This window comes from Canis lupus, chromosome 26, assembly GCF_011100685.1.
Source record: "Canis lupus familiaris isolate Mischka breed German Shepherd chromosome 26, alternate assembly UU_Cfam_GSD_1.0, whole genome shotgun sequence".
In the NCBI taxonomy this organism is placed as follows: Eukaryota; Metazoa; Chordata; class Mammalia; order Carnivora; family Canidae; genus Canis; species Canis lupus.
The window spans coordinates 28442633-28470230 of NC_049247.1; the positions used below are offsets into that span (position 1 = coordinate 28442633).

The 27598-nt window shown below is 60.2% G+C and overlaps 2 protein-coding genes across 6 annotated transcripts in view; both read right to left on the reverse strand.

Moving 5' to 3' along the window:
• Nucleotides 1-8578: 8578 nt before the first annotated feature.
• Nucleotides 8579-15863, reverse strand: SUSD2 (sushi domain containing 2). 2 transcript variants are annotated; one of them, XM_038575804.1, is made up of 15 exons: nucleotides 15730-15863; nucleotides 14210-14417; nucleotides 13938-14089; nucleotides 13374-13541; nucleotides 12675-12849; nucleotides 12368-12569; nucleotides 12110-12195; nucleotides 11766-12034; nucleotides 11548-11691; nucleotides 11291-11449; nucleotides 10245-10493; nucleotides 9852-10124; nucleotides 9539-9715; nucleotides 9356-9458; nucleotides 8579-9234 (listed from the first exon to the last, which is right to left on the reverse strand). In XM_038575804.1, the coding sequence occupies exons 1-15, from the start codon at nucleotides 15803-15805 to the stop codon at nucleotides 9210-9212; spliced, it is 2466 nt and encodes an 821-aa protein (XP_038431732.1). In that variant the 5' UTR covers nucleotides 15806-15863; the 3' UTR covers nucleotides 8579-9209. The 2 variants fall into 2 exon arrangements, with proteins under 2 accessions (XP_038431732.1, XP_038431731.1); XM_038575803.1 differs by having other exon boundaries at nucleotides 14210-14429; nucleotides 15730-15855.
• Nucleotides 15864-18263: 2400 nt separating this feature from the next.
• Nucleotides 18264-27598, reverse strand: part of CABIN1 (calcineurin binding protein 1) — a 150921-nt gene continuing 141586 nt past the window's right edge. For all 4 annotated transcript variants that reach the window (XM_038575806.1, XM_038575808.1, XM_038575807.1 and 1 more), the window contains exons 34-37: nucleotides 25162-25444; nucleotides 20225-20389; nucleotides 18892-19103; nucleotides 18264-18785 (exon numbers count right to left, since the gene is read on the reverse strand). In XM_038575806.1, the coding sequence (XP_038431734.1) occupies nucleotides 18642-18785; nucleotides 18892-19103; nucleotides 20225-20389; nucleotides 25162-25444 (804 nt within the window). In that variant the 3' untranslated portion in view covers nucleotides 18264-18641. The remainder of the gene's footprint in view (nucleotides 18786-18891; nucleotides 19104-20224; nucleotides 20390-25161; nucleotides 25445-27598) is intronic.

Below are 27598 nucleotides of genomic sequence, written 5' to 3' on the forward strand. Positions count from 1 at the left end.
CAGGATCCCTACCTTTTTATTTACAACAAAACAAATTCCAGTCAGATCAAGATTGAAGGGTTAAAAATGAAACCATGTAGATAAACCAAAAAGCAAACTAAAATAAAACCTCACTAGGATATTTTACTTACATTCTTAGAGTGGAGAAAGCCTTTTCAGGCATGACATAAAAACAAGAAGTCGTAAAAGAAAAAAAAAAAGACAGATGCATTCTAACACATAAAAAGTAAAAATTTTGATGCAGAAAACATCTTTAAAGACCAATGAACATTTGCAACGATGTGGCTGGATCTGGAGAGAATTATGCTAAGCAAAATAAGTCAGTCAGAGAAAGACAAATACCATATGATTTCACTCATATGTGGAATTTAAGAAACAAAACAAACAAGCAAAGAAAACAAGAGAGAAACCAAAAAACAGACTCTTAGCTATAGAGAACAAACTGGTAGTAACCAGAGGAGGGGGTGGGGATGGGTGAACTAGGTGGTGGGGATTAGAAAGGACATTTACAGTGATGAGCACTAAGTAATGTACAGAATTGTCCAATCGCTATATAATACACCTGAAATTAATAGAACACCGTATGTTAGTTGTGGTGGAATTAAAAATCTTAAAAATAAAACATAAAAGTAAAATTTAAAAGACCAATGAAAAACTTGAGGAAGATAGTTTCAGGACATAATACGATATGGGGTTGGTTTCTTTAATATTTAAATACTTAAATATTTAAAGTCGAAGACCAAGTATCCATTAGAAAGATGCACAGGGATATGACTCATTAGACCACAGAAAGCGAGCTACAAATGGCTGCTTTATCATAGAAAAAGTTACTCAACCTCCCTCATAAATAAGCCTCGCCAATAAAAACAACAATGAGACCCCCACAGGGACAAAGTAAATAACTCCCGGCCCAGAAGCTTCCTCTGTAAATTCTTCCAAACACTGATAGAAGAAAAAACATCAATCTTACACAAACTCTTCCAGAGAACAGAAAAGAGGAAAGAAACATTGCTCAGTGCTTTAAATGAAGCCAGCATCATCCTAAGAACAAAACCTGACAAAGAAATGTCAAGAATGGAAAGTAGAGGCCCCTCTTCCACCTGTAAAATAAATAAATAAAATCTCTGGGGCGCCTGGGTGGCTCAGTCAGTTGGGCATAGGGCTGCTGCCTTCAGCTTTGGCCATGATCTCAGGGTCCTGAGATCCAGAGGCAAGCTGGGCTTCCTGCTCAGCAGGGCTTCTGCTTCTCCCTCTGTCTGTGCCCCTCCCCCTGCTCATGCTCTCCTCTCTCTCAAATAAATAAATAAAATCTAAAAAAAAAAAAAAGAAGAAGAAAGAAAGAAAGAAAGAAAAAGAAAGAAAGAAAGAAAGAAAGAAAGAAAGAAAGAAAGAAAGAAAGAAAGAAAGAAAAAAGAAAAAAGAAAAAAGAAAGAAAGAAAGAAAGAAAGAAAGAAAAGTAGAGGGCAATTTCATTCATGGACAGAAATGTAAAACTGAAATGGAAGATGAACAAACCAAATCTCCCCCAATTAGGATTTATTCTGGGAGTGCAAGATTGGTTGCACAAGTGACAGTCAAGCAATGTAATCCGTCATGCTAACGCACTAGCAGAATAAAAACAAAGAAAAAAGAATTGAGCATCTCAATATATGCAGAAGAACGTTGGATAAATTTCCCAACTTGCATTCACAATAAGAATCCTCGGTACCTATAATTGGAAAGAAACTTCCTTTATCTGATAAGTTGTTGCTGCAGAACCTTTACAGAAAATGTCACACTTCGTGGCAAAACAAAACAAAACAAAGCCTTCCTTCTGAGATGGAGACCAACTCCTTTTGAGACCAAGATAAGCACGGGTGGCTGTTATCATTTCCTTTCATTAGCGGAAGGGAGGTGTTCACTAGTGTAATGAGATTAAGGAAAAAAAATAAAAGACACAGGATTGAAAAGGAGAACATAAAGCTGTAGCTATTTTACAGATAGACCGTTAGAAATAGGTGGATTTCACACGACTGCTGGAATCAAAGAAAATACACAAAAAACAATATTTCTACATACCAGCCACAAATTGAAAACAACTTCTGGAATTGAAATCATAAAACATTAAAAAAAAAATCAAAGTCTAAAGGTAAAACTAACATGGGTATGCGAGATCTCTACAATGAACAGTATAAAACATAATTGAGAGAATTTTAAAAAGACCTAAATAAATGGAGAATCATACTATGCTCATGGACTAGGATGCCCATTCTCCCCACATTCATCTAGAGACAGCGCAACCCTAATAAAAATCCTAAAAGGTTGTGTTGTGTTTTTTTTGTTTTTGTTTTTGTTTTTTGTGGTGGAAATTGGCAAGGTGCTTCTAAAAATTCCTGTGGAAACACCAAGAACCGAGACTAGCCCAGGCAATTTTGAAGAATACAAAAAAGGGAGGACTCACACTACCAGCTATCAGGAGCAAGCTATGTAATTAAGTAATTAGTAATCATTGATAAGTAAGACAATTTGGTGTTGGCGCAAAGATAAACTGGGCAATGGGACAGAACAGAGACTCACCTCACCTCTGATAGAGGGAACACAGCAGAGCAGAGGGAAGGAATCTGTTTCAACACATGGTGCTGAGTCAACTGGATATCTGCATGAAACGTGTATCCTGACCCCTGCCTCACACCGTGCACAATCTATTCCAGGTGGCTTGTAGATCTCATTACGAATATGAAGCAATAATGCTTTTATCAGAATACACAGGAGAGCTTCATAACTTTGGAGTAGGTGAGTGTTCTTAAACAGGACGCAAAAGTGCTACTAAATAAAATTGATAAATGGGACTACGTTAAAGTTAAGAGCTTCTGTTAAAAAAAAAAGCTTCTGTTCAACAAAAGATGTCGTTAAAACAGTGAAAGTCATTAAAACAACTCACAGAGTGGGAGAGTATTTACAGGATTTATACTGACAATAAACTCTTACCTAGAATAAAGAATTTCTACAAATCAATTTGGGAAACCCAGGTAACCCAACAGAAAAAGGGCAAAGGACTTGAACAGGCACCTCACAAAAGAGGTGCTCCAGATGGCCAATGAACATATGAAAAGGCATAGAGGTTCACTGGTTGTCAGAAAAAAATGCAAAATAAGTCCACAAAATGCTACTGGTGCATCCCACGAGAATAGCCAAAATGAAAAAGACTGACAATTCCAAGTATTGGTGAGGAGATGGCAAAATGGAACTGTCATACGTTCCTACCGGGGAATGTCAACTGCTAGAATCACTTTAGAAAGCTGATATCATCTACTAAAGCTACCACACACATGCCTCATGCCCAGCAATGCTGCTCCTGGGAACTTACCCAACATAAATTCATATATCTGTGCATCAAGACACGTACAAGAATGTTCACAGCACTGGCCATTATAGCTCCAAACTAGAAACCAACCCAATGTGCCTCAGCAGGAAAACAGATAAATTCTTTTGATGGAATGATACTCGGGGGAAGAAGTCGACAGCCTCGTGCTTCAACATGGATGAATCTCAGAAACATGCAAGAGAAGCCAGACCCAAAGAGGATCTACTCTATGATTCCATCTATTCAAAGTACAAAACCACACAAAGCTACTGTGAGGAATCAGTGGCTAACCCGGGATGAAGGGGATGAAGGGATGGAATGGTGGGGGTGGGGTGAGGGGGTTGGTACTGTTCAATCTCTTGACATGAGTGGTAGTCAACTGGGCATGTCCACTTTGGATGAGTTCATTGAGCTGGACCCTGAGCTCTGTACTCCCTTGCGTACAATGTGTCCTTTATCCATCAGGGTTCCATCAGAGAACCCGCAGCTGGGGAGCTGGGCAAGAGATCGCTGTAAGGCTGTTGTCTTCCATCTGATGGCGGAGCTTGAGGTCCATGTGGCAGAGAGTCCGGAGGGAAGGTGGATGCTAAGTGGAAGGGACGATCCAGAGCCGGCTGGACCCCCATTTGTTGGCTGGAGTCCACATGGATTGATTGAAACCCTTCTTTTTTTTTTTTAGATTTTATTTATTTAATCATGAGACACACACACACACAGAGGCAGAGACACAGGCAGAGGGAGAAGCAGGCTCCTGCAGGGAGCCTGATGCAGGACTCCATCCCAGGACCCCAAGACCACGAACCGAGCCAAAGGCAGATGCTCAACCACTGAGCCACCCAGGTGCTCCCCTCAAGTCCCCTGTTGTTGCCAAGGGAGACAAAGGCTTCCCGCAGAAGCTGGACCCCTTTGTCAGGCACCTGGCCCAGGAGTGGGGAAGCTGCAGGTGGGCGAGGGCCCGGGGAGCGGTTGCACCCTTGGCATCCCGGCTGGTGCCCGCAAACTGAGTCAGCGGACATGCCACAGTGAGCTGAGCTGCGAGCAGGCCCGCCGGCTCATCTCCCCCTCCCAACCTGGCGGAATCCCTCTCGGGTCCATCCTAACCAGAAACACACACACACACACACACACACACACACACACACACACACGCTCATGGAAGGGCATCCTGGGAATGTTCAGCCCCGCCAAGCAACATGTTTTGTCTATGTGGCCAAGAGCAAAACGCCGCAAGGCTCCTCGGGCTGCCGGGGGCGCAGGGGTGCGGGGTGGGGGTGGCTCTCCCAGTAGGTTGGGGCCAGTGTCTGCTCCCCCCTTTCCCCGAGGGCGCGCACTGCTGTCCACGCGGCCAGTCCTCTGGCGGGGATTTCTCCCGCGAGGAAACCGAGGCTCATTTATAAAGGACAACAGTTGGGATCCCTGGGTGGCGCAGCGGTTTGGCGCCTGCCTTTGGCCCAGGGCGCGATCCTGGAGACCCGGGATCGAATCCCACGTCGGGCTCCCGGTGCATGGAGCCTGCTTCGCCCTCTGCCTGTGTCTCTGCCTCTCTCTCTCTCTCACTGTGTGACTATCATAAATAAATAAAAAAAAAATAAAAAAAAAATAAAGGACAACAGCCCTCGAAGACCGCGTTTGAGCTCAGCTTAATGCCCACCGACTGGGGACTAGTTAAGTAAACTGTTTGGTTTATTTTTTGTGTTGGAGTAAAATATATAAATACGCAACACTCACCATCTCAGCCATTTGAAGTGTCCAGCTCGGTGGCATCAGCACACGCAGTGTTGGGCAACCATCGGCGCCACCCTCTCCGGCGGGAACATTTTCATCTTTCCAGAAACTCTGGCCCCTTAAAAATTAAACACGGACCCCCCCCCCCCCCCCCGCCATCCAGGCCCCGGCATCGTCTGCTCTACCGCCTGTCTCTATGAATTTGATGACTCTATGACTCTAGGAACTTCGCAGGAGAGAATCGCACAGCAGCGGCCTTGGGTGTGCGGCTTCCTCACTGACGTGCTGCCTCCAAGGTCACCCGCGTTTCGCGCGAATGGGTCCCGCTGGGCGGGGGGCCGGACCTGGCTCCTTTACCCCTCGGCCGCCCATGGACGCTTGCTGGCTTCCACCTTTCCATGAACACTGCTGTATCTGCTTGAGGTTTTTTTTCTTTTTTAAGATTTTATTGATTTATTCGAGAGAGAGAGGCAGAGACACAGGCAGAGGGAGAGGGAGAAGCAGGCTCCGTGCAGGGAGCCCGACGTGGGACTCGATCCCGGGTCTCCAGGATCAGGCCCTGGGCTGAAGGCAGGTGCTAAACCGCTGAGCCACCAGGGATCCCCTCTTCTTGCGTTTTTAAAGACCTAGTGGCCATCGTATTTTAATTTTCAGCGGTAAGAATGTAAGGCCATCTTTTCGCACCTCTGCCTCTGGCGTCATAGTTAGAGACACCGGCTGCTGCAACAAATAGACCCAAAACTGTTTTACGGTTTAATGGGAAGTTTGCTTCTTGTTCCGGCAGCAGTACCGGATGGGTGAACAGGTCACGGAGGGCGGGGGAGGCTCCCTGCCCCATGCTGGGGACTCAGGTTGGCCCGGGGTCCAGAGCCACCCTTGCAACAGAAAGAGCCGCGGGAGCTTGGAAGGATGCAGGTGGGGGTGGGGGTGGGGGTGGGGGTGGGGGTGGGGGGCCTCCGGCCTTGTACTAAGAGGAACTCAGTCACGTGACCGCCCAAATGCGAGGGGCTCTGGGAAATGTAGTCCAGCGGGCAACCCCAAAGAGGTGTTCAGTATTGTGGGCTGCTCTGCTGCTTGCAGGCACCTGCTCAACCTCACTTCCCTAATGGTTTTTGTCCTTTGAAGTTCAGCTGGAACGGGACTCCTCCAGGAAGCATCTCTTCATTTCCCACTCCTGAGACATGCTGCACTGAGCACCCCCTCCCCACTGGGTACCCCCTGGACTGTGAGCTCAGAGAACAGATGTGGCCCAGGGAGGCACTCAGCCACCCCAGGGCTTGCACAGGAGCCAGCCTGGCCAAGGGGGGAGCTCTGCTCCCCCTGTGCAGTATTGCTCCCTTGGCCCTGTGCTCCCCACTGTGTCCAGTTAAGGAGAGGCCCTAGTGGGAGGCTGGAGGGCAGGAAGAGAAGCGGACACTTCCCCCATCTTGGGCCTGTGGTTCCTACCAGGGCCCGTGGGCTTACATGGTTCCTGCTGTGGGGTTCCCGCTTTTGGGAGCACCTGGGCATGGCTCTGGCACCCTCCTTCCTTTGTCCCTTGGCTTAGGGGTGTTGTTGGGGTCCTATGGCAGCCTCACCAGCTCTTTGACTTCCCAGTTCTCCCATCACCTGTATTTCTAAGACCCTGGATTACTGTCCCTCAAATTCCAACCAGCACAAAGGGTAGAGGCCTGGCCATTGGGTTCTAATGCCTTGGGACTGTGGTCTGGGGAGACCACTCCCCTGAGGCTGTGGTCCCTGCCTTTGAGGTCTCTAAAGGGAGTCTATGTAGGACACTGGGACCTTCAGCCTCACATGGGCCCCACAGTACCCCGACTCCCTACAGGCCCTTGGGAAAACCCATCAGGTGTCGGGGCTTCCCAGCCTGGCCTGTCCCTGGCACTGGGAGTGCCTGATGTCTGGGGTCAGGGCCACAGACAGTGCACCCCTTCTCTAGCTGGAGAGGGGTGGGGGCCGCTCTGGGTCCCAACCTGGAGGGACAAGCGTAGGGTGGGGACGCCTGAGAGAGACCACGTTTTACCCTTAGGATGAAGCCTAACTGCCATTGCCTGGTGGGGGAGGGGCCTCACTATTTCTCAGACCAGACCATATTTCTCTTCCTCTGAGCCTTGCCCAGGCTGTTCCCTGCCTGGAACCTAGGCTCTCCAATCACATCTCTGAGAACTTGGCCCATCCTTTCAGTTACAGTCTGGGAGCTGTGAAGCTGCCCCTGCTTCCCCTGCTCTTACAGGTCTGGGCTTGATGAGGAAACCAACCTGTCACCCACTGGCTTGTGCCTGGCCCAGCACTGAGGACGCAGGTTGGTGGGAAGCCAGCCCTGCCTTACCTCATCTGCAGAGGAAAGTACCTGCCCAGTGGCCAAGGGGCCAGCCCTCAGCACCACCCTGTCCTGAGCTGGAAGCCAGTGTGGAGGCAGCGGGGTGTGCAAGCACCAACCCCATCTGCTTCCTTCAGCCTCTTGGGTACAACCCAGGGAGACCCCCCAACTCTTCACTCTCATCTCTGTTCCTTTGAATGTGCCCCATCGTGCAAAACTGTCTCCTCGAGGAAGCCCTCCAGACTGCACTTGCCCCTATCACCCAGCTTTCCCACCCCTGTCTAGGACCCTCAGCTACCAGCCAGTCTAAGGGGGTGGGGAGGCTTGGGTTCTGCCCCTGGTGGTCAGTGCCTGGACGGCCCGACTCAAGGCCCTCCTACCGCAGGGAGATGCAGAAGTGGGCCTGCATGGACCTTGGCCAAGGTTGTGACAGGCCAGGGCCCAGCTCGAGTGGCCGCTCCCAGGGTCTGGCGCAGCGTCGGGGCCCACGGCCCTGCCCTCTGCTGCCCCCCCGCGGCCGCCCTCGGCACTGCAGGCCGCCGTGACGGGGGGGGGGGGGGGGGGGGGAGGGGGGCCTCACCTCCCACCCAAGGTTCCACATCCCTTGGGCAAACTCCCCCAGCCCCTACCCCTCAGGTGGAGCCTCCGGCCTGGACCAGGGGGCACCAGCCTCCAACCCCGCCCTCCACTGTGCTTTCTCCAGGCCTGGCCCGATCCTATGCTGCCAAGGCCTTTCCATGGCCTCCAATCAGCACCCTTGCCGCAGGGGGGCAGCAGTGGTATGAAGCCTGTGCCCCATACCCAGCTTCTGGACACTTCTAGGTGAGGAACCCAGGGACCCAGAACATGGGCTCTGGTTTCAGAGCAGTGCTGGGGCAGGGTAGGGGCCCGGGGGCAGGTTGGGCCAGCTTGCTGCAGGGTGAAGGGGCGGGTGCCTGTGCTGGCCCATCCCATTTCCTGGGCACCCAGCATGGACTCCATGGGGAACGCTTTGCAGGCACTGCCCTTTGTCTTCACCTTCCACAAAGTGCTCACGGTTCTTGAGAACACCTTTTAGAGGGAGACAGGCTGTGGAGGGACCGGCCCCAGGTGGCCTGCCAGTGGACAAATGTTGCTCTGGGTGCTGTTGATCCCACAAGGCAACCATAGAACCCTCCAGAACCAAAGTGTGGCATGAGCACCAGTACACCAGGGAGGGGATACCATGGGCTTGTTTTCTCCTAGTAGACAGGGAGGGGTGTTTCAAGTGACATTCCAGAAGAGTTAGAAGTGACATTCCAGAAGGGTTAGAATTACAAGCCTGGAGCTCAGAGTGACTCTCCACTCTGGGGTCCTGAGGCCTCTCCACCTCAGGCTGGGCCAAGTCCAGCAATCAAGGCAGCTGGGTGCTAGGGCTCCCGTGTCGGGGCACCAGGTATCAGTAGATCAGGGTCACAGGCATCAGACACGGGATCTGAGGTACTAGCATTTGAGTTTCAGGTGCCAGAGTGTAGGGTCTCTGGAGACAGGCGTTAGAACTCAAGGGTATGCAGTCTGTGGAATTAGAGCCGAGAATATTTGGGGACTAGAGCACCAGGGGACCTCTCGGGGCCTGCACGGTTAGAGCCAGGTGTCCAGGTCTGAGGAGACAGAGCAGGGCACCAGGTCTAGGGTGTGTGGGCATCGAAGGCTCAGGTATCAGGTGTCCAGGTCCCAAGAAACAGTGCTAGTGACTTGGGGATCGAAGTACTGGGGTGCACGCTCTCAGAGGTGTTCTCCTGGGAGGTTGGTCTTGGCTCCGGGGTGGTCATCCATGCCTCTTGCTGCCGGCCAGATGCGCTCCCCTCAGGGCTGTGAACCCCAGATGGCCCTGGAAACAGAGACACCATCTAGAGCAGGCGTAGGGGGCACCCTAGAATCTTAGAGCCAACGAGGGGCACAGACCGGGGTCCTGCCGCTGGAACCCTGGGTCTTGGTGGGTGAGGTCTTACATGTTGCCCTTCCTATGGCGCAGCAGCACATAGACGAGCGCGACCACGGCCACCACCGCCAGGCCTCCAAAGATGATGCTCAGCAGCACCGTGTAGCTCCGAGCTGGAGAGGGAGCAGAAAGGTGAGGGCTGCCCGAGGGCAACGGTGGGGTGCAGGCGGGTGGGGGTGCAGGGCATCCTCACCTGGCTGGCACATCGGGGTGGGCCTCGACCAGATGCCATCAGCCTGGCAGGTGCTGACCTCTGCCCCAACCAGGCTGTAGCCGCTGTCGCAGTGAAAGTAGACAGTGGAGCCCGACAGGTACCTGGTACCCTCCTTGCGTCCATTGGGGGGCGGGGCCAGCCAGCCGCAGGATGTCACTGGGGTAGGGGACCAGGAGCAGACCGTAGGATTAAGCAGCTGGCGGTCCCCACCTCCCCTGCAGCTGCCGACTTAGGGGGTCACGTCCCAGCCTAGGGTGCCCACCCCCTCGCCTGTGCCCCCAGCCCCCCTCACCAGGCTGCAGGCTCTGAGCACGATGCTGGTGCCACTGGTGGGCCATCCGCGTGGCATTGCCCACACTCAGGCTCCCAGTGGCCATCACGTCGAATATGCAGAAATAGTTGTCTCCACACAACTTAGCCGCCTCGGCGGCCTGGCTGGGGTTGGGGGTGGTCTCCTCGGGGAACAGGGGCTGAAAGGTGTAGTCATGCTTGGGCTGGTACAGGAAGTTGTTGACCAGGAACCAGGAGTCGTAGGTGAGCAGGGACGAGGTGTTCCTCACAGCCCCTGGGGAGACACGCAGCAGGTCTCGCTGGCGGCCGAGGGTCCAGAGTCCCTCCCCTCACATCCACTGCCTCTGTCCCCGCCGGGATCCCCCCAGCCCCAGGGGGCCTCGCAGTCACTCACAGTCGGCCCCGAAGCGGAACAGCTCTCGGGAGCTGGCCTTAGGGGGCAAGACATTCCCGTCGCGCAGCACGAAGTCGTCCGTGGGGTCATCATTCAGTGTCCCGAGAAGGCCTTGCGTGTGGGTGAGGAACTTCTCAGGCAGGAGGACAGTCACACTCAGGAAGGGACCCTGGACGCTGACCTCCAGGCCAGCCCCCGATGACAGCATGATGGATACGCTGTCCCCGGCAGCGACAGACAGGAACATACCTGGGCACACGTGGAACTGGGGTTAGGGCTGCCCACTGAGGGCACCGTGCTGTGACTCCACAGCCCCAGGACAAGTGGGTCAGCATCCAGGGAAGGGGACGGTGTCCTCACTGCCGGCCCTGCTGTGACACTCCCTCACCCCACGCCCACCCCTGTACTGGGACCCCCACACGGACATGAGTGCCCAGGCTCCAAAGGGACCCCCACACCGAGGCCTCACCTGGGGGTCACCTGTTGGCCCTCACTCCTTGAGGGAGGCAGCAGCCACACCCAGCTCTGCCCTTCCTGGGGATCCCTGCACCCTCAACACCAGCAGGCCAGTCCCAGGTCCCCACCCATCCCCATTGCAAAAAAATCACTTCATTAGCTCAGTTCCCTGAGGCAGCACCACCAGAGAGGGGAAGGGGGTGGACAGGGGGTTGCTCCGTAGCCCGCAGGGCCAGTCAGCATCTTCGAAGCAGCTTCCAGCTTCTCGTCCCACTGTCCGGGCATCTCAGGGTTCTGACCACGGGTTTGGGGCTCCATGAGTGTGAAAGCACAAGATCAGACCAGGTCCCCATCCCCAGGCCGGACCTTCCTACCTGGGGCCGCGCACCTCGTCTGCCCACACACATCGGCGGGCTGGGGGCGCGTGTCCACCGTGCAGGGGGCAGGGGAGGGGGGCTGACTGGCAGCACAATGCCAGGGACAGCACGCGGATCGTATGGAGAGGCTCCCACCTCTGCACCCGCGCTCCGAGGCCCAGGCGGGAAGCGAGGGCGCAAGAGCGGCCCTGTGGCAAGCCGGCCGCCACTCACCCTTCAGGTCCATCCAGCTCTGCTCCGTGAAGCTGAGCACCTCCTGGTTCAGCAGCACCTGCAGGACCCCCGCCCCGCCGGCCAGCCGGACCTCCACCACGTCGGAGTTGCCCTCCTGGACGGCCACGGCCGTGAGCCCCGTGCCTCGGTCCTGCGGGCCTGGGGGGCGCGGGCAGAACGATGCGCTCGGCTCCAGCCCGCCTCATGGGGGACCCGGAGCCCCCCGCGCCCCCAGGGCCCGCGGGCCCCAGCCTCACCCTCCGGCGTCGTCCTGGGCTGCGCCCGCCCCTGCACCCTCAGATTGGTCAGCTCGGCCTCCAGCAGCACGTACTCGCCGCGCCCGTTGAACGAGAAGCTGGCACCGTCGAAGGTGATGAAGTGCGGGTCCCCGAATGCGGAGGCTGGGGAGAGCGGAGGGTCAGGTGGGCCGCGCTGGCCTGGCCCTGCCCGGGGCCCGGCCTCGCCTGCCACCCACCGAGGCGCGACGGCCGGTAGCTGCGACAGTCGCTGGAGGGCCGCCGCCGCATGTATCGGGAGCACTCGGGCGCCCAGAGGCAACAGTGGTAGAAGCTGACGACGTCATAGAGCCAGTGGGACAGGCCGGGCACGCGGGGTGGTGTGCGGAAGGGGGGCGCGCCCCAGTCGTGGCCGCGGTCCGGGGTGCTGCCGCCGGTGGAGTCGGCCGTCAGGAGCAGGCTGCCGGCCTCCGTGTAGCAGCACTGCTGGCCGGAGGCGAACCGGGGGCTGGGGACAGCGACAGGTCAAGGCCGCCGTCGGGGGGCCCGGGCCCCCTGCCCCCCCACCTGCCGCCTGGCTCACCTGGCTTGCACGGAGCGCACACAGTGCACGGCCCCAGGGTGGTAGGTGCACACGCTGCCGCGCTCAATGTCACAGCCGTAGTCCGTCTATGGAGCAGGAGGTTGCTGTCACCTGCACTGGCCTCAGGCTGTGGCCTGCCCTCCCCGGGAGCCGACCCTGAGGGCCCTCAGACCCCAGCCTGGCCTCCCAGGGGCCTCTATCTGCCTCCCCGCCCCTCACCTCCTGGGTGTGCGGGGGGCGGGGGGGGGGGGGGCTCACGTGGAAGCGGCCAGAGTCAGCGCGGGCCTGGGCCAGGGTGCAGGGGCAGTCAGGCAGTTCCTCCAGGAAGTTGGGCAGTTGGTCTTCCAGCTGCTCCCAGGCCAGGCACTGGGCTCGGGCCCAGGCCTTGGGGTCCGCCCGGAAGTCCTCGCCCAGGTGCCAGGCCAGCGCGTGCTCATTGCTCCAGAGCGCCTGCACGTCCCTGTGGGGACCCCGCGCACTGAGGGCCGCGCCCCGGCAGCCCCGGCCAGGATGGCGCGTGGCGGGCCAGGCCCCCGCCCACCCTCTGCGTGCCCGTGGCCCTTACTTCTCCCCTGCGTAGTATCTGCTGCTGATGATCCGAAGCGCACCCACTTCCCATCGCTGGAAGTTTGGAGGGGCAGGTTTGGGAGTGAAGGTGAAGAAGCCAGAGTTGGGGATGCTGGTGGCCAGGGAGTACAGGTATGACCACTTTGCTGTCCACTCCCCTGAATATGGCTTCCCTAAGGGAGAGAAGGCCTCCGTCAGCCCCGGGGCCCCTCCAAGAGCCCGGGGGCAAAAGAAGGGCAAAAGAAGGGCCAGGAGCCAGTCTTGGGTGCTCAGAGCGGCCTGGGAGATGGACAGACGGGTGGTTCCCAGAGGAAGGCCTGCCCCGTTGCTCCAGCAAGGGCCCTGGCTCCAGCGACGGCCATTTCCTCCTCGCCCATGTTAGGGTCACAGCCCCACCTGGAGGCCAGGCCGAGGGCCATGCTCGCAGCCCAGGGGCTTGGAGGGGATGGTTCCCAGGGCAAGCCTTGTATCCAACGGCAGAGGAGGCCCATATGTCCTCCGAGAGCTGGGCCCATGTGGCCGGCGGGGGGGTCCCCAGCCTCCCCCACCCCCATGTGTCCCCCAGTTCCCCTTTCTTGCTCGACGTCCCCATCTGGGATTTGGCCCTACCTGGAGTCCCCTCTCTCCCACCTCTGCAAGCCCCAGGCCCTAGCGGCCCACAGAGCTCCTCGGGCTGTGCAGCCTTTGGTGGCCTTACCTGTCTCCTCGTAGCCCCAGAGCTCGATGGTGACAGACCGCGTGGGCAGAGCCGAGGGCTCCCAGGTCACGGTGAGGTTGTCCGTGGTGCCGGCGGTGCCGTAGTATTGCCAGAGGGTCTCGTTCTCCAGCTGGCTCTTCTCCGTCTCCGACACTTTGCTGGGGTGCACTGGGCAGGAGGTGAGGGGTGAGTGAAGGCCTGAGGCCCAGGGGCTCTGCGAGCTGGGGGTGCCTCCCGAGGACCAAGCGGGGCAGTCCCACTAGAGGATCTTCTCTCCCAGGCCCTCCTGTTGGGAAAGGACGGAGCCTGCAGGAGAGGCGCGGCCCTGCCCTCTGCTGTCCAGGTCTCTGGCCTCCGCCCTCCCCTGGCCTGGCCGAGTCAAGTGGCCCACCTTGCTGGGGGATCCCAGAAGGCCCCCCCCAGTTCCTCTGTGTGGATGCCAAGGGGTGGGGAGCAGAGCTTGAGAACTAGAGGGACTGGTTGAGCCAGAGCAGGCGAGGCGGGCAGAGATTAGTGTTAGGCAAGTGCCTTTGGAGGGTCAAGGCCCAGGAAGGTGGGGCTCACCAGCCAGCCAGGTCCCCGAGCGCGGAAAGGAGCGACCGTTGTCCATCGAGAGCGTGAAGGGGATGTGGCCTGTCTCATACAGCAGGGGTGACACGCAGTGCACGTGTCCAGAGGAGTCCACGTACCCGAGGGTCTGGATGCTCTCCTTAAACCTGCGGGGGCAGGAGGTGGCAGGAAAGGCCAGGCCAGGGCCGGGGGACCCCCTCCGAGGCCCGCGCCCCGACCTCCTCCCCGGGGCCCCCAGCGCGCACGGAGCCCCTGGGGACCCCCACCTGCAGATCACGCCGTCAGTGGGGATGAACCAGGTGAGGTGCTGTACTTGGAAGTCCTTGCCCCCCATCATGGAGCCTGAGTAGGGCGAGACTTCCAGGCAGAAGTCCCGGAAGTCGGAGCAGCAGGTGCCCAGGCCAGAGCAGGTGGGGTGGCAGGAGCACGACCCATCCCGGTCTCCACAGCGGTGGGAGCAGCTCCCCTGGGCACCTGGAGGAGGCGCTGCTGAGCTTATTTGCCCGGAGCCCATGAGGGAGGAGCGTCCCCGGGAGAACGTGGACCAGGAAGGGCGCTGACCACCAAGCCAACCACAGTAGAAACCCACACAGGGCCCGCGGGGTGAGGGACCTCGGGACGAATGACCTGGCCGTTGCCTGAAGGGCTTGCGAGAAGGAGGGAGGTGAGGGCCAATGCCTGCGGCCGCCCTGCCGCAGCGTCAAGGAGCCCCGGGGCAGGGCTGGCCTTCAGCCCTCAAGACCCGGACGACCGGCTCCTCGGGTGGCCAGAGGTGGCTGAGCCCTTGCCGTGGGCTGCGGGGCTGTCTGAACCCCTAGCCCGGACAGGGACAGTCTGGGGCCTGGGGACGTGGCTCCCCAGAGTCCCTTGGGAGGCCTGGCGGCTCAGCATGGCCCAGCTCACTTTGCCAGGCGACACCCTTAGGGGAGAGGGTGAGAGGTGCTCCCCTCCTGAGGGGAGGAGGACGGTCATCCCCAGCAGAGGACCCGGCAGGGCCAGGGTGGCGGAGAGGGCGGCCTGGTGTGGGGCTGTGGACATCATGGGGACCCATGACAGGGAACCCTCTGCATCGAGTGTGCCTGGGCAGGTTGGAGGGTGGGGACCAAGGGGGTGCAGACAGCGCACCTGCCGTCTCCGCCGCCCCCCAAAGGGGGCCAGTCAAGGGCTGGGGCTGGACCCGAGCCACCCCGGTGACCCTATTTCACCCACTGCAGGGCCTGGCACTCGAGAGCGTCAATAAATATTTATTGACAGAGGATGTGATGGCTCAAGGGAGTGGGGGAGGAGGCTGAGTGATGCCAGTAAGTGAGATAAGTGGCTGAAGGGTGGTGGCGCTTCCCCGAGATGGGGGATAGGGGTGGGGCAGGGGGCTGGGGAGCCTGCCCCTGGCAGCTCGGCCCAGCAGGAGCCTCCGGAGTGGGAGCCTTACCCCAGACCTTCCGGAGTTCAGCCCTACCCTAACAAGGACCCTCAGTCTTGCCTCTCACCTGTCAGGGAGCTTAGTGGGCCTGAGGCTCCTCCATGTATGAGCGCAGACTCCACGGGGCTCGGGGCACAGACCAAGGGCTCCCCTGAGCCCCCCACCGCCCCGGGCCACCTCCCTCCCAGGCAGCCAGCACCTCCCAGCTCCCAGTGGGTTTAGGGTGGGCCTAGCCCCGACTCCATCCTGCCAGCGGCCCAGACCCTGGGCTCCCCAGATTTTCTTCTCCCAACCCCAGTCCAGTCCCGGACGACCTGGCGGATGGACAGAGGCTGCACGGGGCCGGGAGGCGGGGTGCGGGCCTACCTGCTGCAGGCCGGGGGCCTGGGCCGGGGGCCGTGGCGAGCAGCAGCAGAGCCCAGAGCAGCACGAGCGGCCTCATGGTGCGGCCGAGTCCGCAGCCCGCAGCGCAGCAGTGGCGGGGCCGCCGCGGCCGGGCTTAGTCCCCGGGGCCTGGCTCCGCCCGCCCGGCGCGCCCGCCCCGCCCCAGCCCGCCCCGCCCGCCCGCCCCGCCCGGCCCGGTCCCCTCTCAAAGTCCACAGGTTCCCGCGGGGGCCGAGGAGGGCCCAACCTGCCCTGTTAGCACATTCCTGGCCCGGGGGAGGAGGTCCGGAGCCTCCAGGGGTCGGATCCAGATGTCCAGGGGCTGCAACCTAGACCCCCGAGGGCACCTCTGGCCCAGCCCGGGGTGGCCAGGGTGGGGCTCCCCTGGGGCTGGGGTTTGGCAGGGTGGGTTAGGTGGGGTGGCTCTTGCAAGCTCAGGATTCCAGCACCCGAGGGCCCCCCAGCCACAGACCTCTCACACCTGGTCCTCAGCTTCCCTGCCCAGAGCAGGTATTTCCAAATCCTCACCACACCCTCCTCGCAGGGAGAGGAGCAACTAACCTGCTGATCGCTGGTGGGGGTGGGTGCTGAGGGGCCGGAGGAAGGGATCCCCTTTGGAGGGGGGTGAAGGCTGTGGGAGGGGCTCAGCCAGGGCAGGTTCACGGGGGCGAGGGGCTGAGACCAGAGCCCCCGGGTCCGGAATTCCCGGAGCGGTGCTTATGTAACTGGGCTCCAGAGGTGCCTCCGCCCGGCCTGGCCAGCGGGGAGCTGCCAAGGGGCCCCCCAGCCCCACCCACCCCGGCTGACATTCACAGAATTTGCGTGACCTCCTCAGTATGCAGCCTTCCCACTGCGCTGGGGAGGAAACAGGGGTCGGGGTAGACAGGTGGGCTCAAGGTCACCGGGAGGCCCCAGGCGGCTTCTGGGACACCCCACCGCTCCATTCGAGGCCTGGGCTGGGTGTCCAGACAGACAGGGTGGTTCTCTCTCCAGAGGCAGCTCCTCAAGGTGTCCAAAGGGGACACATCCCCAGACCTCGAAGGGAGCTGACGCCTGCAGGGGCTATGCGGGTAGGCCATCTGGCTGTGACGCATGTGGGCTCCCGGGGTCTGGCCCGCCCGTCCCGGCACCCCCCTTCCTCTCCGCAGGTGTCAGGAAAGCCAGCTGGGGTAGTTAGAAGCCTCCCAGCTTGGCTGCCGGGCGCTCAGGTCACCTCTGGGGGCAGGGGCTGGGGACTCGTCGTCGGGACTCATCCCAGGCCCAGGACCAAAGGTGCTCCGTGCGGCACAGGTCAGGGAAGCAGGAGGACGGGGATGCTCCGGGGATGGGTCCCAGGTCTGGGCGCCTGAGGGCCCGGAAGCCCTGGAAGACGACTGGGTTGTTTCTAGAACTTCCTCTTTCTGGGCACCCCGGTCTGAGGAGAAGCTAGGAATTTGGGGAGGGGCCGTCAACTGAGTAACCGTTGCCCCTGCCTGGCAAAGTGCCTGAATTAGGGCCGTTGGGGTGAGGATCCTTCCAAGGCTGCCGTGCTCCTGGGTCCCCATAACGGCTCTGCCAGCCTTGGGCTGGGGACCCTGGCAGCGCCCAGCCCACGAGGGGCACAGGGCGGCGGGAGCAGCCCCACGTCCATATCGGACAGAGAGCCCTTCCAGGGAGGCGCCTGAGGGCAGGGCCAGTCCACATCTGTGGGGGGACACAGCTGGGTCCCCGAGGCACGGAGGGGGTTGTGCAGGGTAGGCTGGGGCCCCTGCAACTTATGCCCCCCCAAACAGATGTACCTGGAGCCCGGGAGAATGGAGCCGGCATCGTGGGCTGGGAACCAGGAGCCCCAATTACACGTTGCACTGAGCCCCACAACTTATATGGACAGTTCTATCAGAGGGCAAGTGTGGTGGGAGGCAGGACCGTTCCTGCCAGCACCCCCTTCCTGACACTGCCCCTGCCCCTCAGGGTCCCCTGCGCCAGTCCCCATCAGAGAGAGCCCTTGCAAGGCCTGGACCCTGCCTGGCCCTGCAGCCTCCTCCCCCGGCCGCTGCCCATCCCCAGAGGGGCACACCCCCAGGCACTTGAGTCCTTGATGGGACACTGGAGACCCCTTCTAGGCCTGGCTCCAGCCCCACCCAGAGGATCTGCCCTGCTTGGCCTGTACTCGCGTCTCCCCACTGGCTCCCCTGCCCCCGCCCCAACCCCCCACCTGCTCCTGGGATCCCCAAGGGCTGGCCCCTGACCAACAGGAAGAAGGGCCCAGGGATCCCTGGGTGGCACAGTGGTTTGGCGCCTGCCTTTGGCCCAGGGCGCGATCCTGGAGACCCGGGATCGAATCCCACATCGGGCTCCCGGTGCATGGAGCCTGCTTCTCCCTCTGCCTATATCTCTGCCTCTCTCTTTCTCTCTCTGTGACTATCATAAATAAATAAAAATTAAAAAAAAAAAAAAAAAAAAAGAAGGGCCCAGAAACCCGGGACAGCAACTGGCTGACGGAAGGCCCTGGGTTCAGGTGAACAAAGAGGCAAAAATAACTGTTCCATCTTTATTAGAAAAGAAACCAAAAAACGGGAGTGGGGCAAGCCCAACCCCAAAACGACCCCTCCACTGTGACACAGGCAGAGAGCCCGGCTAATCCGGGAGTCCAGGTGCGGACACAGCCACCTGGGCTGGGCGTGTGGACATTTATACAAAGTCAACATTTCATAGAAAAGGACGCCAGCCCTGCTGTGCGAGCTGCGCATCTCCCCGTGGCCAAGCGCGGCTCCCTCCGGGCCCCCATGCGGTGGGAAGGGTGATGGCCCAGGTGGGGGGGGGGCACCACGAGGGGCGGTGGCTGGGCAGACCGGGCTCTGCGTGGGGGGCAGTGCTCCGCGTGGGCCTGGCAACCCCGGGGGCAGCGCCACGCCTCAGATGTCCATGTAGTCATCCTCCTCGTCCGTCTCGCTCTCCAGGGAGGACTCCTGGCTCGAGGTCTCCAGGACCTCCAGGGCCGGCTGGCACAGGCTCTCCTTCCTCACGGTGGCGGCCGACTGGGCGGACAGGATGGCTGACTGCACACACAGCGGGCAGGGCACTGGTCAGGGCGGCCCCGGCCTGGCCCAGGGCCCCCTAGAGCCCACGTCCCGCCCATGCCACCCACTCGGCACCCTTGGTCACCTTCAGCTTCTGCTTGGTCTCCTCCGAGATGCTGCCTTTGGGTGAGAGCAGAGTTGGGGTGGGCGGCGTGACGGTGATCTCAGGGGGGAACTTGGTGGCGGCCGAGGGGATGACCAGCTTTGGCATGCTGGGCAGGAGGCGCGACTTGGCCTTGCCGGGGGGGCCCTCGGCTGGCTGGGCACTCGCACTGCTGGGCACCTTGGAGCTGGTGACTGTGGGGTGGACCGCGGGAACTGAGCCTTGTTCACGGCCTCCTGGGCCTGCCTGCCCTTCCCTGGTTTGGGCCTCAGTTTCCCCTCTGGAAGACAGAGGCAACCGAGGACGCCGCCTCCTGCTGCATCAGACCCAGGATGCTTTCTCTTGGCCTTCTGGTGTGTGCTGGCTGGCAGGCTCCAGGCCTCCGGCTGCGTCTGCCTCCCTGCCTGCCCAGGTCCGGCTCTGGGCTGTGGGGCCTGGGCACTAGGACCCCCCGAGGGGACTGGGACGCCCTGAGGAGCCCGGTACACTGCGGGAGCCCAGGGCCAACAGGCAAGCCCTGGAGCTTCCCCAGGGTTCTGCAAGGCCCTCCAGGCACTGCGCACACATGAACTGCTGCGTCCCTGCAACAGCCCTAGGACGCATGTCCTGCCGGTGTCCACACCGTAGGGAGGACGCGGGGGGCCACAGCCAGTCACTCAGCCCTGGGGTACCCGCTTTCCCCTCCCGCTGCAGGGCTGCAGGGCTGCAGATCCCCGGGGCCTGGGGCAGCAGTTCCGGGGCTGGCGGCCTCCAGGAAGCTGAGAGTTAGGAGCCACGGGGTCGGCCTGGCCGGTCTCCACATTCCTCCGAGGTCCCCACGGCTTTAAAAGGAACAGGGCTTACTCGGGGCCCTGCCTGGCTCCATGTGGCTGGCACCAGGCCCTCCAGTCCCGAGTAGGGTCAGTGAGACCCTTGAACCTGAGGAAGCCCCAAGGGGGCTGGCTAGTTGGGAAGTGGCTCTACCCACACGGGTGACTGCGACACGGGCAGCGGCCTGGCCGGACTGGCCCGCCTGCTGCCTGCCCCGACTCCTCCCTCCACACGGCAGCCCCTCCCTTGGCCTGGACTTGGGGGGGCTCCTCTCCGGGACTAAGCAGCCTCAGCTGGGCTGGCTGCCTGCCCTGGCTGGTCTCCGTGGAGCTGGAGGTAGAGTGAGGGGCTCTCCACTCCCCTCTCTCCAGCCCAGGCCGCTCCCCTCTGCTTCACCACCCCTGGGTGCTCCCTAGGCCCAGCTCCGCCAGCTGTTCCCCCTGTGCCCCCCCCCCCCCCCGCCCTCCCAGGCGAAGCCCCCGCAGCTACTCCCGACCCGCCTTACCCTGGCTGCAGGTGGGCTCGGCGCCTGTCCGGGGCGCGGGCTCTGTGGGCCAGCAGTGCGGCTCTGCGGAAGGGCTCTCGGGGACAGTCTTCACCTGCTCACTGTGCAGGGGCTCCTGGGGCGGGAAGCCCATGCCCTCCGCCCCTCCTGCCAGCTCTTCTCCCTCTGTGGGGACACAGGAGGGCTGCAAGTTACAATCCTCATCCAGCCTGGAAGACAGGGCCCTTCCTTCCTGAGCCCTGGGACACCTGGCAGGGGACCTGCACCGAGGCAGCCCGCCACCTCCACCGGCGGGCCAGGGGGCTTCTCGAGAACAGTCACATGGGTGGGGCCCGGCTGGTACTGGCAGGAAACCACTCACCCCCCAGGTGGACACTAGTGGGGCAGCTCACTACCGGAGATCCCAGTGTGCCTGACACAGCAGGGGCACACGGAGACTGTGGGGCCCCCAGCCCCATCAAACACCATCGCGGGACTTTGGAGGTGGGCTCACAGGCTCTCCCCTCTAGCCTGTGGGAGTGGCACTCAGAAACACGGTCAGGACCTAGAACCAAACCAGCTTAGCTAAGACGAGTGGATGGAGTGGTGTGCTGGCACTGTGCCTCCCGCCAGGCCACACCTTCCTGGCATGAGGCAGGGGCCGGGAATTGGCCTCCTTTGAGCCAAGGCCTGATGGGCCCGAAGGGTGCCCGCTGCGTCTGTGGCCGCCAGCCAGGCGGTTAGTCAGCATCGGTCCACGGGCTCCCAGCCCCCCGGGCCCCACCTGCAGCCACCCCTCAGCTCCTGCTGCATCCAGGCCTCCTCACGTTCCCTCTTCACCTTCCTCCTCTCTTCTTTCTCATTGAGGCCAAGGTGGCCATTGCCTTCCACTCCCCCACTTCTCCAGCAGGAGAAGCCTCCCTCCCCACCCCCCAGGCCAGGCAGGAGAGCTCCTGGGACAGGGACAAAGATGGGGTGACTTAGTAGCCTGGCCTCCTGCCTGTTGGCTCTCCGCTCCTGGGGGACAGAGCCTTTCCTGGCTGCCCATGCCACGAGCCAGTCCCTCCCTTCCTCAGGACCCACTGCTTGGCAGTCACAGTCACAGTCTCTTTGTCCCAGGGTCAAGCACCCTACACTATGACCAGGTAGGGTCAGCACCTTGGAAGACTCCTCCTGCTGCCCTGCTGGACCCGGGGAACAGGGACCACAGCTGGAGTCCTGTGCCACTGGGGCAGGACTCGGTTCACCATGGCTGGGCACACAGTCAGCAAGTAGGCCCAGTGGGTATCTGTTTCCAGGCCTTTCTATAGGTGGTAATGCTCTGCCGGCCTGTGCCCAACCTCGTGCAGCTGTTCCCTGAGGCCTGGGTGCCCTGGGAGGGCAGCTGGCTTCCTGGCTGACAGGTATCTATAGGACAGGAACATGATGGAGTGTGGGGAGAACAGGGTGCAGGGAGGGCCTGGGGCTGGCAGGATGGATGGAGGCTGCCCTCAGAGGGGCCAGGTGTCAGGCTGGCTCTCTCCTGCCCCAAGGGGACTGTCCACCCTTTGCAGGCCCCTTCCTATTGGTGGGCCACCAGGAGGAGAAGGGACGCTTGGGGCAAGGGCATCTAGCAGAGAGCACCAAGCATGTGCAGTAGTGCTCCCTAGGCCAGCAGCCCCCTCCCCTCTGGGGCACCTGGGGCCTGTGAAGCGGGCTGCAGGTGGACCTGAGGGGGGAGGGATCAACCGGGAGGCCCAGCCTTTAAAGAAGGGCCATATGGACCCCATGGCTCCCCAGGCCTCAGGTTCTCTGTCAGTGGGAAATACCTGGCTAGGCTGGAATCCTGTGCCATTGGGCCACTCTCCCTCCTCCCTGGGGCAGACTCACGGCCTGGGCACCAGGTCCCCAAGGACCAGTGTCTTGGAAGTGCCAGACCTGACTCAGACTCTTCCTGGCTTCTCAAAATGGCATGAGGCCGGCATTACGGCCTGCCCGACTCCCTGGCCGGCAGTGCCCTGCTCAGCCAGGCACTTTCCTTACCAAGCTGGTCCCGTGGCCTGGAGTGCCCTTTCCACTCTTCCTCCCTGATCTACTTCCCTACTCTTATTCATGGGCCTGGCACTATTCTAGCATGAAACCAGGTCCTGGCCTGTGGTGGACAGACACCCAACAGAGGTGGGGATTGGGGACATGTGGTTAGGAGCCCCGCTGATGCCCAAAAGTGACCCTGAGCTCCCCAAGGGGATGCAACCACCACATGAGGCCAGCAGCCCTGGTCAGCATGAACTGGGTGGATAGGTGAGGTCCTAGCTAGTGACCAGGGAAGCTTGAGAGTGTTCCTGCCCATCTGTGGGCCACAGGAGGTGGGATAAGTTGGGAGTGGACCCTGTCAGCCACTGCTAGAGCTGGAAGGCCTGAGTGAGGGGCACCCTGGGGAGGAGCACAACAGGACTGTCCACTTTGGAGACATCAGTCAAGGTTTCCTCTGAGGCTGCCTTCCCCGTCTTCACACCTTGGGGATGGTGTTCTAGGAGGATCTGTCCCCAGCCTGTTCTCCCAGGTGGCTTGCAACCTCCTATGGCGCTGTCTCTGGCAACAGCTCCCAGCTTGTACACCCTCTAGCTCCTGGGCACCTCTGCAGGGCAGGCCTACCCTGGGCCCAGGGCAGGCAGATGCAGACCCTACCACCAGGCCACCCTGTCACATCTGGGGAACCAGAACGTGCTGTGCAGCCCCTTCCAGGTTCTCCCTGTTCTGGAGGCTGTGGGAGGTGGTCTCTAGGGACCATCAGGGCAGCCAGCCGAACACCGTCCGCTTGCAGATCCTGAGGCAGTACCAAGAAGCCAGCAGGTCACTCTGCGTGTGGTGTGGGAGGCCAGTCAGTGAGTGTGCTGTGTTCCTGGCCCATCAGCGTCAGGTCTATGTATCCCGTATTCTCGACCCAGGGCCGCCCCCCAACCCCCATGTCATGTAAGTGTTCCATCCTAGCAAAGGGCTATTCAGTTTAGTTTGGGGGAAGGAAATAAGAAAGGATCAATTCTCCAAGACAAAGAATAACACTGGGAAGTACACGATCTTCCACTGATCTAACAGAGGGGGAAAAACCGCGAATCACAGTTTGGGGCCCGCTTGGTGCTGGGCGTGGTGAGCAGGAGGGGCCAGGAAGGCAGCAGGCTTCAGGTGGCCTGCGGGCCCCGCCTCCTGGTACTCACATCCTGAGGAAACTTCCCGCCCTGTACCCATCGTGCGTGGCCAACGCCAATGATGGTCACTCACTCCCAAGATCGGGTTATAAAGGACAGTGCAGCTTCCTTCCAGTGCTCTCTCTCAGACCCTGGGCCCTGAGGAAAGCCAGCAGCCATGGCGTGGGGACCCTCAGCAGCCTATGGAGAGGTCCACGGCAGAGGACCTGAGGCCTCCTAGCCAACAACCCAGGAGAACCCGAGACCTGCCGGCAACCTGAGTGAATTCAGATGACCAGATGACAGCCTGACACACTCCTGAATTCCTGCTCCCCAGGGGCTACGAGATCAGGGGGCGAGAGTCAGGTGGAGGCCAAGACATCCTACGGTGAGAGGGGGTGATCCCTGGGGGAGCCAGGTCTTCGTGGGAGTGAGCGATTTCCCTGGGCCATGGACTCCCATTGTCCCTGCCCCCCCGAGATCCCCACCGCCAGGATCCGTGCCACGGCTGTGCTCGCCGTCTGCCAAGCACTGTGCTGAATCTGCATCACCTCCATCTTTCACGCTGTGTGCTGGAAATGCAGACACACAGAGGGAAGCAGGGCGGCCGAGGTCACCTGGTGGTGGAACCACCACTTCTAGCTCTTGGGCTGCTTTTTGTCCTGCAACCTTCAGGGCTCCCCTCAGAACAAATGGCTGCAGGAGCAGACTTAAGGGAAGTGATTCTTCATGTCGTGGGGTCATGACCGGTGTAATTGTACCCAGTGGGGCAGAGGATCCCTAGACTTCCACGATCTTCAACACAAACTGGGGACCGGCATCAGGGAGAATCTCAGCGCCTGATGCCTGTGCTGTAGGAAAGAGCGGAGAGAGGGAGCGCTGCCACTCCCTCGGGCAGACCAGCAGCGTGCAGAGCAGCACCCTGCTCACGGCCGCTGCTGCTCTCAGGTCTGACATTCAGATGTCTCAGGAAAGGACACAGTCAAGGCTGCATGGCCAAAAGGCTGCATGGGACCGTGACCAGGCACAGACATGCCTGCAGGAGCAAAGGGCCAGTGTGGGGCCTCCGCAGGGGTGCAGGCTGGTCTCAGCAACAGGGCAGGGCAGGCAGGGTCAGTGCCCAGTCCCCGGAAAGCTGCAGGCCTGTCTGCCCTCCTGGTCTGCCGGCTGCCCCAGCCTGTGCGCTGCCGTTCCTAAGGGCATCTGGGGATTAGAAGGAACCAGGGCTCCCTCTGGCTGAATGGAGCTCATGGCCCTGTCCCCATTCCTTCACAAGCCCACTGACCAGCCTTGCCCTGCCCATGCTGGCTGGCCCACGAGGGGTGGGGGGCACTGTGCAGGATGCCCCCAACCACAGCAGGTGTCCAGGGATGGCTCAGGGCCTGTAAGGTCTCCAGCAAGCCAAAGTCAGGATGCCCTCTCTTCAGAATCCCTATTTATCTATTCATCACAAGACTTGCCATAAGAGAAAGCAACACACGTAAGTACATAAACACCTGATGTCAGCACTGGCTCCCTCCCTCCTCACGACACCCCTGTGAGGGGACTGCTGTCACCACTTTCATTTCTGGATGAGAGGAAGGTTAAGTGAGTGGTGGACATGCCAGCAGGTTGTGTCCCCTGCCCTCCAGGGCCCCCAGGATGGGCTTCTCAAGGACCACCAGGCTAGAGGTCACCTGGCCTCACCCCACCCTGCCCTCACTCTCCGTGCAAGGAGCAGGACTTGCTTCCACTGGTGGCAGGGGCCTGGGCCCAGCTCAGGCCTCACTGCCTAGTGGATGGGATGGGACTTACCTGGGCCCAGAGAGACCATGCTGGGGGTGGCCTCCGGCCTGTGTGGCCGGGGGGGCCCAGGGTCCTTGGACAGGTCTGGTGTGGAAGCTGACGCTGAAGGAGGGCAGGGGATGATAGCCGAGGAGGCCGCCGGTGCAGGGCGAGGCTTGGTGTGAGTGTCACTGGGCCGCTGGAGAGCGTCAGCCGGCGCAGGGTCAGGAGCTGTGGGGGCCACAGTCCCTGGGAAGAAGTTCTCCCGGTTGTCCTTGGGGTGTTTTGGGGTGGTGGGTGTGTCCCCTGCAGCCTGTGAGGACAAAAGGAGGTGAAGAAGGCTAGCTCGGCAGCCCAGGGCCCTCACCATCCCATAGGACACCTGCCTGGGCCTGGGCCTGGGCCTGCCAACATGCCCTCATGGCGTCAAACCCTGAGTCCCCCATGCTGCCAGAGAGCCCCCAGGGCAACCCTTCAGGACTCTGCAATGCTAGAAAGCTGCTGGGGACCCACAGCCTCTCCCTGGGAGGATGTCCAGGCCCTGCTGATAGGGACTCAGCACAGGGACTGGGGCTAACAGACCTCATGTTCCCACTCCTGGATGCCACCCTGACAGGAGCATGACTCTGGGCAGGGGGTCGTTGTGCCCGACGTGGGGACTGTAGTAACACAAAGTTGGCCTGGAGGGCGATTTCCCAAGGGCCACCAGTGGGACCATTTCAAGAGTGTTGAGGTGACACCAAGAGTCAGCTCCCTGAGTTCAAAACTAGCCCCAAAGCCACGGTGTTGGACAGCCTGGCTTGCAGCCGTGTCTGTAGTTCTCGCCACAAGCCTTCCATTCTTAGGCAAGCCAGGTCCACTGGGGCCTCCTCATCTTCCTCCACACAGTCCCCTCTGCCACCAGGCCCCTCTGTTTTGTACCCAAAGCCCATGCTCCCGGGATGGCGTGAAGGCTGCTGCTCACCGAGGGCATGGTGCAAGGTGGGTCCCTGTATGAAAGCCATGCCCCAGCCCTCAGACCCCTAGCCCAGGGTCCACGGTCCTATCCGAACCAGCCCCCGTCGGGGACAGTGGAAGCCCTCCGGGTGGCTCCAAGTGCAGGGTGGTCTCACACCCGCAGGGGGCACCTCGGTGCTGGGGAGCAGCTGGCTCACCGCTGGAGCTTTGCTTCTTCTGGTACCTGTTCTGCTTGAATGTCCTGTCCCCAGATTCATGGGGTCCAGGAGAGCCCCCGAGACTCTGCCGTGGGATAAGCATGGGCTGCCAGGAGCCAGCCTCAGCCACGGTGATAGCACAGAGCCTCCAATTATGTCCAGAGCGTTCTCCAGGTGTGTGCTGGGCTGCCATGGCAACTGGGACAGGCTTCCAGCAAAACAGAGCCTCCCTGAGGGGCGGGGGAAGTGGGCCCATGGCCGCCCCCTCCCCGACCTGGCCAGAGGCGAGCCAGGCCCCAGCCAGGTGCTGGTCCTTTTTGGGCCTCCATCTTCTCATCTAAGAAATGAGACCCTTCCCTGCCCTTGGCTCCTGCCAGCTTAACACCTCCTTTTGCCACAGGACAGGGAAAGTAGGTGTTGGGGTGTTTCCTGTCCAGTGTGGTTCTATCACTTTAAGCACCTTTTAAAGGCTGCATCAGAAACGGCCCTCTGTCTGGAGTGGTCACTGCCCACCTGCCCCCTTCCCCGTCAGCAGAGGAGGGGAAGTCCTGCCCTGGGGCCCTGCGTGGTTACTCCTGCCCCATGTAGCAGGGGCTGTGGCGAGGGCCACACAGGCCACAGGAACCACAGTGGCTGCACCGTGAACTCCAGCTCCTCTGGCAATAATGGAGTGATGAGGAATGCTGGTGGCTTGGGCACGTCTCCCCTGGGATTCTGGCCCTCACCTGGGGGATCAGGCCCACAGGTGCGCCCACAGCCCACTCATGATTGAACTGGATGTCTTCAGACCCTCAGCATCCAGGCTTCCTCTCAGGCTCCTGCTAGGGGACCAGGGACTCGAGTCCCCAGGCTGCAGGTGGACACCTACTGTCATGTCCTCCTCAGGACTCCTGCCTCAGGACTCCCTGTGAGGTACTCTCCACGGGAATGCCAGAGAGGGCTTTGTGTGTGGGCGAGGATGGGAGGCCAAGGCCTGCTCACTTGTGTTGCTGGGGAAGGGGCAGTTGGGCCACCCTTGGAAGGACGAGAGGCCACATCTATTCAAATGGCAAATATCTATCCTTTGACCCAACGACCCAGGCCCAGAGGTCACTCCTGCAGAAATGCCCCACTGGCACTGAACAAGGACACTGCAATGCCACCCTCCTGGCTCAAGACCTGGTGCCCCCTTTCCCTGCTGGCCAGACCCTGCCTATGGGCCTCCTCTTGAGCTGGTTCTCTCCCAGGAGGACCCCTTTCCCTCAGCCCTTCCCCCACCCGTTTGGTCCCACTACTCCTCAGAAGATGTGGCCTCTGAGCCCCAAACCGATGGC

What these genes read in the sequence shown, in the direction of transcription:
- SUSD2 (XM_038575803.1), bottom strand. Translation starts at nt 15,805, where the DNA reads ATGAGGCCGCTCGTGCTGCTCTGGGCTCTGCTGCTGCTCGCCACGGCC. An exon ending in CTCGGGGACCTGGCTGGCTG is followed by an intron (nt 13,542 to 13,937) that starts GTGAGCCCCACC and finishes CCTCCTGCCCAG; the next exon opens with TGCACCCCAGCAAAGTGTCG. An exon ending in AGATACTACGCAGGGGAGAA is followed by an intron (nt 12,570 to 12,674) that starts GTAAGGGCCACG and finishes GGGTCCCCACAG; the next exon opens with GGACGTGCAGGCGCTCTGGA.